This window comes from Falco rusticolus, chromosome 3 (assembly GCF_015220075.1).
Source record: "Falco rusticolus isolate bFalRus1 chromosome 3, bFalRus1.pri, whole genome shotgun sequence".
NCBI classification, from domain to species: Eukaryota; Metazoa; Chordata; class Aves; order Falconiformes; family Falconidae; genus Falco; species Falco rusticolus.
In genome coordinates this window covers 110,334,083-110,345,968 of record NC_051189.1, presented here as the reverse complement: position 1 = coordinate 110,345,968, position 11,886 = coordinate 110,334,083, and the positions used below count along the sequence as shown (strand labels likewise).

The 11,886-nt window shown below is 43.7% G+C and overlaps 2 protein-coding genes across 3 annotated transcripts in view; both read left to right on the top strand.

The window, feature by feature from the left end:
- Window positions 1-58: 58 nt before the first annotated feature.
- Window positions 59-2,292, top strand: RNF186 (ring finger protein 186). Its single transcript, XM_037379638.1, has one exon. It carries the CDS (start codon window positions 492-494, stop codon window positions 1,410-1,412), a length of 921 nt encoding a protein of 306 aa, XP_037235535.1. The 5' UTR covers window positions 59-491; the 3' UTR covers window positions 1,413-2,292.
- A 3,986-nt stretch (window positions 2,293-6,278) lies between these two features.
- TMCO4 (transmembrane and coiled-coil domains 4) overlaps window positions 6,279-11,886 on the top strand; it is a 41,239-nt gene continuing 35,631 nt past the window's right edge. Inside the window, exons 1-3 of one of the 2 annotated variants that reach the window (XM_037379633.1) lie at window positions 6,279-6,358; window positions 9,929-10,113; window positions 10,536-10,710. In XM_037379633.1, the coding sequence (XP_037235530.1) occupies window positions 9,935-10,113; window positions 10,536-10,710 (354 nt within the window). In that variant the 5' untranslated portion in view covers window positions 6,279-6,358; window positions 9,929-9,934. Of the gene's footprint in view, window positions 6,380-9,928; window positions 10,114-10,535; window positions 10,711-11,886 lie in introns of both variants that reach the window. The other variant, XM_037379632.1, reaches the window with a different exon arrangement.

Here is an 11,886-nt window from a genome sequence, read left to right as displayed (position 1 = left end):
AGCAAGAGCAGACTTCCTAGCCAGAGCTCCAAAACTGGTGATACTTATGCTCTCTCTAATCAAAGTACTGCACCCAATACACCAGTGTTAATACCAGATAATTCCTCTGAATCTGTTGCTGTCCAGCAAATAAGTGTTTAGAGACCAGTGAAATTGCTTTCAACAAATAAAGTACTAATTTAATAATAATGGTAGCGCCTGGCTACCACAGTGAAGAAAGCTGCAGTCTGTTAACGCCATGGGGTCTGCTTCCGGACAGAAGTTGCTCAGTGATATTATCAGCCATTGTAAAACATCTTGGCCGTGAAGTTAATGATTAACTCAGGTCCCCATCTCATAAAAGCACCGTATTGTAAGAGCACAACACGCTTAAAGCTAGCTGTCACTAATCAATCATGCATATAACAGGAATAAAGCAACACATATAAGGAGCCAGAAACTCAGAAAATCCTTCAGCTAAGGGAAGACAAACCGCACTGAGGTTTATCTCCATGGAGAAATCCACTGACAAGCCAAACAGTGGAAACAGCTCGACAGCTCCTGGAGTACCTCAGGCCGACAAGGACAGTCCTGTGCTCGCTGCAGAAGGTGCTGCAGAAATGAGCAGAGCAGGACCCCTAACCGAAAACGCTGCCAATGTGAAGGGACTGGGATTTATGGAAGAACATCTTAAAAAAATTGAGACACCTTCAGGCACAGAGCAAGACGGTCCTGATGCCATTAACCCAGCAATTTCTGAAAGAGACTGCCCAAACGCAAAGCCTCTTGTTATGCTAACGAACATAAACCCTTCTGAAGCATGCAGTTTTGAAATGAACCACCAGTGTCCAACCACAACGTCTATTGATACGGACTGCCTAGTCTGCTTCAACAAGTACGATATTTACAGAGTACCAAAGCTCCTGGACTGCCAGCATGCCTTCTGTGCAGTCTGCCTCAAGCTCATCCTCAGGAAAGAAGAGAGTACCTGGATCATCACCTGCCCCCTGTGCAGAAAAGCCACTTTTGTGTCAGGAGGACTCATCCGCACGCTTCAAAATAAAGAAGACATCATGGAGCACTTGGAAAACCCAGATTCAAACCCTGAGGTACACATCTCAGCCATAGGGCTGGACAAAAATAGCTGGACTCTGACCAGCCAAGACGTTTTACACGGAGATGAAAATGTTCCAGCGGACAACAGACTGGCGATCCAGAGACTAGTGCTGCTCCTGCTGCTTGTGGTCATTCTCACTATCCTCATCCTCCCATTCATATACTCTGGGCTGATAAAATGGGTAATTTGTCTCATGCTGACTTTGGGGTTGGTCCTGTCTATGGTGCTTTGCTGCACTCCTAAATTCTACTGGAGGTGTAACAGGGACTCGCTCACCTCCTGCCGCAAGGAGACTCACATTGCTGCCATCGCCTGAAACAATAACCTGCGCTGCTGAGAGAGAATGGACCAGTCCTGCCTGCAAAGCTGCATCCTAGGCGCGCCAGTCAGTTACTGGACTTTGAAAGCAATCATTCACGCAATAAATTCAACAGGTGCCTAAATTGGCCCAATAGCAATGAGTTGTTAAATTTCATTACTGGAAACATAGTCAAATATTTATATGTTGGTGTATACAAGATAAAAATTGTAGGCTTTCCATACAATTTTTATCCCAGACTAATAATTTTGTTGGTTTGCTTTTGTCATTTTGCTCTTCTCCATGTCATTTCCTGATTAGCACTTCAGAACATTATCTGAAACTCCTGACAGATATGTCCTGTGAAAATCCTGTGGATGTGTTTTCCTGGTCTCTTAACACACGTACACCTTTTCTTGTGACAATGTGGGGAAATGAGACTGCTAAATTTAGCCTAGCCTCAGTGGAAGAGAGTAGTTTTAACCCAGATTATCACTTAATCCCTATCACTGCCCAAATGGTTGTTGGTAGGGACAGGAAAGGGACTGGGAAAAGGGGATGTCAGTTGATGCCATTTTAAGTTACACACAAAACTGGAGAGGAGAAGGCAAAATCAACACTCCTGATCTTGAGTCTGTGGCTTGCAAAGGGTAAAGCTCTTAGAAGTTCATGACCCTTCAATATTCCCCATGTTATTTAGCACAGAAATGGTTCCTCTCACCTGAATTCCTTTATCTGGCTACCTGTACCACCTCTCTTCTTGCCCTCTTCATGTTAGGTTCAACATTGCCCCTGGAGATGCTTATAGAGATAAACAGAAACCTGTCAATTGTTACGCCATACCACATCTGCTATTTTTACATGGAATGTGTCCATTAAAGTTCAGTAATATTAATTACTCATTGACTTCTGTGTTTCAATTCCTCACTGACAATTCACATCAAAACATTTCAGTTTCCTCATTGACAGGAACTACAGCTGAGAAAACATATTAGGGAGTCTGCACAATTGAGCTGGTGAGTAAAGCAAAGCAGTAATGTGTTGGATTTTTTTTCCTTTATTTAAAAAAATACTTAGTTGCTAACAGAATACCCTATAACCCAGCTAAAATTAAATTGGAAAAAATCAGGAGTTTGCTCTAGTTAAGTTACATTTTTAAGAGCACCATGGATCTCAGGAGACCTTGGATCAGGCCTGGGGTAAATATTTGTGTTCGATAAGAATGGAAACTGATGTACTCCAGTTGCTCAGTATATAAATATACATAGTGTCTCACCAGCAGATAAAACAGATTAGACTAAGAGGGGAAGGAGCTGTTCTCCTCCTAGGGTCTTGGAAAAAAACAGGTCTGTTTTCTGCCCCAAAACACAAACCTTCAAGGGAAATAAATGCTTTGGGTTTTCTCATATATTTGGACAGCAACTGGCTTATTGCAGAGTACATATATAGTAACATTTGCTAATATCCAACCAGAAAAAAGCTTTTCAATTGGGAAAAGGCAGGTAGCTTTAAATCCAAATACTGTATTATTCCAAATACAAAGACTGGAACAGTTATTCAGCTTTACTGAAAATAATTTTAGAAACTCTTGGCAGGTCTTTCAGCTCATAGACAATTTTCTTGTCGAGTTCCCTTCACCAGCACTAGTGGGTGACTGGTACTGTAAAGGTTTGTAACAATTCGTATTGGCCTGAACGTAGTGTGCATGAATGCATCAGAGTAAGCTAGAAGCGTTAAAGGAAGATCATGTGCTAATTGCTACACTGGTCTCATTCAAACAACCAGATAGCAGGAAGAAACAGACTGTCCTAAAGATAAGATGGCAAAGATGAACTGGACTAGAGCCATAACATTATCCCAACTGGTGGAGGAAAAAAAAACCAACAACAAAAAAGATAAAACTTGGGGAATTTTGCCTGAGGGAAGAGACCAAGCAAAGTATCAAACAACTCCAGAAGGGTGTATACATTGAACTCAGTATCAGTTTGTCATTGTCAGTCCAGAAATATAATTAATAGACGTAACAAAATGAAATATAATGAAGAATATAGAGGCAGCATCCCTTGTCCTTGTATCACTCACAATGGAGCTGGCCAGCCCATGTGGCCTTGCCAGCCCATGTGTGTGAACAAATGAAATCAGAGAATTAATGTAAACGGGAAAAATCCATTTGTTATATACCCTGTCCTTCCAAAAGGGTGCATTCAAGTTCTTTTACACTAATTTCTCCAGTGCCAAAAAGAAAAAAGGCCAACAAAAAAGGGCTTCCCTCAAGGCGGTACACAGCAGCAAGAAGGAAGCGCATGCGCTGTTGGCTACCAGTGAGAGATTGGCCCACTGAAAAAACCCCTATGGATCCATACAGTAAGATTAGCAGCCATGGAACTCCAGGTTTCCACCCCAACTGCTTTGCATCAGCAGCTTCCAAGCTTGCATTCAGCAGTTCAACTGAAACATTTCTTTAGCCTTTGAGAGCCACTAACAATCAGCTGATTCAGAGTTCATGGATGTTGGTGGAAGTCATTAGGTCCTAGAACCTGATATCTTTATAACAGCTGTGATTCTCATCTGACAAGATAAGGCTCCATGACAACGTAAACCTCTGAAGCAGCAACTGAGTTTATGGAGAAAAGGCCAACAGAAATGTATTCCCATTCCAAAATGGAAAGGATTTTTTTGTACTCAGATTTAATTCATGCCAGTATTCCTGGAAAGAAAGTTTCAGCTCTGAACTACGTTGCCCTGCTTACCTTACCTAGCTGGCTCCCAATTTCAGAGAGTGATTAGGTTAACACACCACAGCCTGAAAGAGAGAGGTTCATAATGAGCCCAGGCAGTAGTACTCAGCTGTACCCAAGAAACTGCATAAATATCTGAGAATTGGGATTTACAAAGACAGAATCCCATTGAGGCATTAAGAGCATCATAAGACCCAACATCAGTATTTAAAGGCTATAGTCTGTATAGACAGAATCCTGGACCAGAAGCATCAAAGGTACTTTGTTTAACAACAAATGTACACAAGTGAGTTTCAATTAAAAAATACATCTATCTTTTTGTCATGCTGTGCTTCTGCACTGCCCCTCTGCCCACAGGACCCTTCCCAATGCCACAACTTTTCCTATCCCAATCCCTTTCCAGGCTTCTCTTCAACAAACAGCACCTCCATCAACCACCACAGTCACTAGTTACTTATGTAAGAGTGAGACAGGTGCCTGAAAAATTCAGAGTGTAGGTGTTCTAAATTACTGTTAGATGTAGAAGTCTCACTTTATCTGCAGAACTTTAAATTATCCATAATTTTGCTGGCTTTGATTACTATTAAACTATATAATGAGATCCCAAGTTTACAACATCTGGTAAAACTCACTCCTAATTGTCATTCCACTCAACTTCGGTTTTGGTCCACTTTTAACAGCTCTTCTGCATTACCACACAAATAGGCAAAAATAAACATGGAATAAATAAGACATTTCACACCTCCACACCGCTCAGATTCAGTACAAACAGAACTTTAGGTCCTCAAACACAGAACTGGCAAATCTACAAGAAACTAATTTGCAGATCTTGCTCTGGGAAGATCTCCACAGATTTATGCCCAGGTGATTCCTTACTTGTTGTGAACCATTTGCAACTTGTCTGTTGTGTTGTGCAGTTACTCAAGTGAGGTAAAGTCACAGGTGAAGCAGATACCTTCTGCACCCTAACTGGGAATCAACAGAACTCGCCTTTTGAACTTTAGTGTCATATTTAATGACTACATGATGATGCTGAAAATACCTATATTTAACATGAGTACTTGTGCAAGTACACTCGAGGGGGGTGTCTAACATTAGTACCATGCAATCAGGACAAGACTTTGGCCAAAGAAAAATCATCTTTTAAACAGAATTGGTACCCAGCTTATTTTAAAAATGTATTTATAAGTCAGTCCCACATAGCATGTTTTAAAGTACGTATCAGTTACCCCAGCTACCAAGCAACCAAAACCAGTTTTGCTTTTGTGAAATGTGGCTATACACAAAAACTGCTCTCTCCCCCCTGAAAAATACCGATTTCTCTGAGGATGACTATGCACTGCACTTAGGGTTCCAGCTGGAGACTGCTTTCGCAGCAAATGCATTTCTTAAACCCCCAAAACACAACGCAAAAGCATTACGCTTGGATAGCTGAACTAACTCCAAAGTATTCGGATTTCTGCAAGGCCAAATAACCAGAGTGACACAAAACCTCTGGAGGTGACTGTGTCAGTAACCCTGCTGCTATCAGCAATATGTACATGGCCCTTACATTGGTCTGATGAGTGCATATATACGCACACACTTCAGCTTCTGTTCCTATGGCTTTGGGATCCCACCCGGTAATACAGCACAAAATTCAAGACTCCACTAAAGCTTTAGTTTTCCTCAGGGTAACCCCCAGCGACACCAACCTGTCCTGTGTGGAGATGGCAGAGAACTCCTGGGGTAGGAACCTGAGAGCAGCTTCACGAAACTCACATGCCTACTTCTCTGATGGAGAGGTTCTCACAGGGGGGAAAAGGGCTTTAGGACTGGAAGGACTTGAGGGAAAAAAAAGAGCGAAAGGGCTGGTACCCAGGTAGGCCTGAACCCCCTGCGAGCCACCAATGCGGCGTACAAGGCCCAAGACCGCAGATAAAGGCGGGCAGCGAGGGCAAAAGCCGCTATACCCATCTCACGGTGGAGATGCGCCTCCCACCACGCCCGCGAAGGAGCCGGCAGCCGGGAAAGGGTCGGCCCGGGGCTGGCTGTCGGCTCGCCGCCACCATCACCTCAGCCCGGCGCGCCTCCCAGCTCGGCTCCGCAAACTGAGCGCCGCGCTACGCCAGTCGCGTAGGCGAGCCGCAGCCCGTCTGCCATACGCACATTGCGCAGCAGCGGTGGGACGGGCAGGAAGCGGAAGACAGCGGCGGCTGCTGCTCTTTGAGGCCGGGCCGGCGGCAGGTCGGGGTCGGGCTGGGAGAGGTGGGGAGAGGGGCTGCTAACGGCTGGGGTGGGGCTGAGGGGGAGGCCGGGCCCTCTCCTTAGGCGGGACCCCTCTCCTTCAGGCCGCTCCCCTCTCCTTAGGCGGGACCCCTCTCCTTCAGGCCGCTCCCCTCTCCTTAGGCGGGACCCCTCTCCTCAGGTCACTCTCCGAGGAGACTGCTTTCCTCAGTGGTTGTCAAAAGTGCTACTTTCTGTTAAAAAAAAAAAAAAAAAAGCTTGTATTCTAGCAGCAGAGATGTCAGCCACACAGGATTTGTGGTAGAAGTGAATATCGGCAGCTGTGGAGGTGTTGGTCCTCACAGCTTTCCCAGCTGAGGTGTTTCCCTCACATTTTCCCACTAGTGATTTCTCCCTGCTGGCCTCATCCCTCTTGGCGGCTTTGCCACCTTCTGTGTAATGAAATTGCTTCTCTGGCGCTGCTGCTACAAGCATCTGGATTAACCGAATCACACGCACTCTGTTTTGCAACTAGTTAAGCTTTTAGCTTTTCCCCATCCCCTCCGTCTCTGAGCCCTGTTTTACATTTAGCATGCATCTCTGCAGTGGCCATCTGTATCACATTCATGTGTTTTTGCAGCAAGATGTGATTTTTATCCAGGACTGAATTAATTGCATTCTGTGTTCGTACTTCATATCTATGGATTAATATCACATGGTGCTGCCAGCATGTGAGCACGTGTGTGGCTCTGGAGTCCCATGCAGGTCCCCAAGAAGACTTGCCCAAATACTTCCACAGTCTGTTGTGTCCGATGCTTAACCGCAGTTCAGCTGTGCTGTCCTTCAGTGTGCCTCGCTAAGGGACTTTTTGGCCAGCCCCATCTGAATAATTATCTACAGCTAGTTATCTGAAGTGAATGAGATGCCTTGTTAACTTTTGAGGGTCTTGGAGATTAACACATCAGCGGTTTGGCCATTTTTGTCATAGTTTTGGACAAATGCAATGCCAGCATCTCTGTATTTCTCCTTCCAGCAGCAGGGAGCACATGTGTATTGTACAGTTTTAGATTAGGATTATCTTTAGGGTTGTCTTTCTGCTTTCCAAATAGGACTGTGGGAGCCACTATATAAAACACACCACCTGTCAAGAAAACAAAGGGCTTTGTGTGAAAAGTGAGCACTGGAAGTGATAAAAAAGTGTCTCTTTCAAGTGATGGTTCAGATTATGGCAATGCTATTGATTGCTGAATCACATTGTTCAAGACAGAGATGTGAATTCCAGTGCCACAAGCTGTAAATAACTTTTGAGTTACATTTCTAGCTCTCAATTCCCTCCTCTTGAATTTAGTGGCAGAACTTCTTGGCCCAAGGCTTCTTCACTGAATCACAATTGCCCTTTTTTTATGCTGCATGTCTGAAAACCCAAACCCATTATTTCCTAGGCATTTATGAAGAAATAGATACCTGTGTATGTATCTTTTTGATATACTTGATACATTTGATGTACATTGAGCATACTGATCAGAGCACCTTCAAAGTCTTTCAAAACTTTCTCTGGGTGTTTTAGATGGTCAGCATTGTGAATTATTTGTTGCATAATAGCAATAAAGTTGCATGCAAGAAGCCACTATAGTGTCGCTCCACAATTGGTCATATCTTTTGTGTTATTGGGAAACAAGGTTAAACAGCTGTACTGTTTTTGGATCCTTTTTAGCTGCTTTGCTTTTCATATGAGTCTGTGTTAACAAATCAATAAATCTATCACAGCAGGGAGGGGCATTTTATTTTCAGTGTTGTCTCTATAATAAGCTCACAGGTCTGTGTCCAGAGGTGACCAGACGTTCCAAGTAATTGTTTGCAAAGTTATTGAAACTTTAAACTGGGTTATTTATCTAACTTGTAAATTAGATTATTTCTGGGCAAATTGGTCCATAAGTCTGGATGTTTTAGGAAGATCAGAGCCTAGTGAGTGATGTGAAATGGATTTTCATGGTCCAAATGAGGGCTTTGGAGCTGCTGAGGTAATTAAAAAACAGTCTTGGTATTTTGTTAGAAAGTTCTGGAAAGCACAGAGGCACATCCTGCACCACCTTTACAGCTGCACTTCAGCAAGCACAAATGCTGCTGTGTGTTGAGGTTGGTGCTGGGGCTGAGACTGATCCCAGGTACCTGCTCTCCCTAGGGAAGCGTAATCCAGCCCTTCCCTTCTCTGGATGGTACGGAAATAACAGTTAGTTTATTCCTGCGGACTTTGTGCTCCCATGTTGCTGGAATGTGATGTTTCCATGGAAACACACCGAGATGCCTTAGACCCGTGTGCTCAAGCCACTGACATGCCAGGAGGTACCTGTTGCAGGGGGGCTGAGCTCCTTCAGGGAGAGAGATGCAAGTTTTGATAACCATCAGCCCTCAAGTGATGAGTTTTCTTTGCATTTATGTATCAGCAGTTAAATAGCGCAAGCTTGAGCAATGCAAATCACTTTGAATAAATTTCTGAGCGGAAGGCAAGACAGACACCTTTCCTGGAAGACCATGACAGACAGCACCCAGATAAAAAAATCTCTTTAAAAAGAGCTACTCCTGTGCTGCATTTATTTCTTTGAGGACTCTTAAAACAATCCCATAAATGGTCTCTGCATCCTCTGAGATTCAGCTGTAGTGTCATGGGCTCCTAATTTCTACTTAGCCACTTTCTTTTCTTCAGGGCTCAGAAAAAAAGGAAACATTTAAATATGAAGTATATCATGAAATAGGTGATTTGAGCCCCGTAGAAACCAACTGAATCTTGATGAAGTCAGTAGAAATGTCAGGTGATGTAGGTGAGCTTTGGAGCAGATTGTTACCCACGTTGAATTGTGAAATGAGCTGTTGTCACATCTCTCTGGTTTCAGTCATCTTGTCAGCTGCTTGTATAATCAGAGGAGCTCCGGGGCAGCGGTTGTAAGCCATTCAGTTGGAAGCATGCACATCTGCACTCTAAAAAATAATATTTTGGCCCAGCTCTAGGTCCATGCAATGCAGGGATTTTATGTTTGGGGAAAAAGCAGTGGCAGGTTGTATAAAGAAGAAAATGTTACAAGCAAAGCCTAGCAATGTCCATGGGACACGCTAAAAATCGTTCTCATCAGAGGCTGCAGCTAGACTCAACTTTCTTAATGCAAAATAAACAGAGAAGTGATTTGGACTGAGGATGAGAGGCAAATTATTTCCCAGGCAGCTGTACTGGTCCCTGCACCAGGTGCAGAGCTTTTATTCTACACGCTATTTTTGCAGTAAACATGTGAATGATATGCCTGACTGGAGCTCAGTCTCTGCATCTTGAAGAGGACTTCTTTCATTCTTTGAAATATTGTTGGCTCATTTTGTGCAAAACTTTTGAGAATTGGTGAAGAGGAAGTCTCCTGTTGTCTTCTATGGTCACAGCACCATGTTGTCGGGGGATACACAAGCTGGACCTTGGCAGACTTGTCTTAATACTGACAGCAAGTGTGACAGTGAAAAATCAACGGCGATTTGTCTCCTTGCTTCCTGGTTTCCAGCTGTTTATTGGATCGTTTTTTTTCTTCTGCTTTTTCCTCTTTGAACTTGCAGGTAAAAATGGCTGCAGAAGAGAAGTGGAAAGGTTGCACTTCGAAACAGCATAGCGAGGCTGAACAGGCAGGTGAAAAAGAACCGTGTGTGCTTCTGGGCCAGCAGCTGGGTGAACCGGGAAGATTTGCTTATGCGGCACTTTGTGGGATATCCCTAGCATCGCTGTTCCCTGAAGAAGAGCAAAGGTACTACACGGGGTGGCAGGGGGTGAGCAAAGGAGGTGGCTTTTGGGCAGCAGCTCAGATGGAGCTGGTATCAGACTCTGGATGGGGTCTTCTGAAGTTAGGGGAGTGGAAGATCCTTTTGACATTTTCTTAATGTGTTTTCTTAAATGTACTGACTTTCTTACACCTTTTAAGACTTCTATACTTAAGCACAAATTGCATCCCTTAATACTGCAGAGTTCACAGCCTGCATTGAAGTAAGGTCTGGCCCCATTCAGATTGCTCGCTTGTTTTTTTAGCCAGCTTGTGTAGCAACTCAACTTCTGCCGACTTCTTGCAATGCTTTGCTTTTTGTGTGAACAGTAACAGATCAACATTTGAAACTTTCACAGCTTGTGAAAGTACCCAGTTACAGAGCCTAAACTGTGACTGTTGCCTTACAGCTCCTTCAGGATGGAGTTCATTGAGGGCTTTGTGAAATGGCTGGACCTGCCCGATGCTGTCTTACCCGCCATGACAGCATTTGCTAGTGGCTTAGGAGGTGAGGGCACAGAAACTTTTGCCCAGATTTTGCTGAAGGATCCCACCTTGAAAGAAAATCCAGTTGTCATTACCCAAGTAAGTTCATACGCTCCCCTCACCCTTGTTTGCTTTTGCAGGAGAGATTTGTCATACGTGTCTGTTTGCAACGGAGGTTCTGTTTGTACAGTCAGGAATGTAAAATTAATATTTCTGATATGCATATATTTCTGAGCAGCTGTGTGGGTGACTGGTGGTCTCTCTATCCATAAACAGCTTGTGGAAGTGATGAACACGAGGCATGGTTGCTGTCTGTTGAATTAATGTTTTGTGTGTTTGATGCTTTCACTCTACAGAACAAAGAACTGTTAAACTTTTTATTTGACTGTATTATTGCAGTGGGTTTGATTCATATGTGTGTTTTACAGATTTTGGTGAAACACTGAACATGATAGACCTGATTTTAATTTGCTTAAAAGCCTCTTTACCGTAGCTGCAATACAAAACACCTCTACATACATGCTCCAAACAGCACAGTTCCCAGAGTCAGCTTTTACTGGAAGGCAATAAGTTATTGTGACTTTATTTTCTTTCACCAAGGAAGTATTAATGAGACTGGAACTCCATAACGTTCTGATGTAAAAGCTGACATAGAGATAAAAAAGGTGAAGCATTTCGGTGGCGTTCACCTTTGCTGCAGAGTCTCAGCTGGGGAAGATATCTGCTCATCCAGCCACACATTATGCTGTGCAGGGCAAAGAGCACGGTAGGCTACCACTGATGCCACACGTAATGTGGCCACTGTCACCTCGCACCCTACGCCGTATGCTGCACACAAGGGAACAGCGAGACATCCTTTGTGCAGACAGTGCTCTTGTATTGAGTAACAGCACACACTCACCTTTAGCAATGGCCTGACAGAAGAGGAGATGTGAGAACACAACTGCGTAAGGAAAGATATGATAGGAGTGAACTTCCTTGGTCATCGTGACCAGCTCCCATTATCTCAGCCATCTTTCCTGTCTCCTAGTCAGTCCATAAAAGGCTTCAGAGGATCTGCTCCAAACATCCAAATGTTACAATGCTCAAAGTCCTGTAACAGTATGAGTATAGCGACAGAGAATCATAAGTTTAATACGTTAGGACAGGTCTTCTAAAATAAAAGCAGCTGTTTTGATTTTGTTTGCTCAAAATCAATAAATCCACACTTGCTTCTTTCTGCATTTAGATGGCTTGGTGCTTCCCAGGTTATTTAACCTCATTCTCTCTGCTTCA

Coding starts and splice junctions, on each gene's coding strand:
- RNF186 (XM_037379638.1), top strand. CDS start 492: ATGGAGAAATCCACTGACAAGCCAAACAGTGGAAACAGCTCGACAGCT.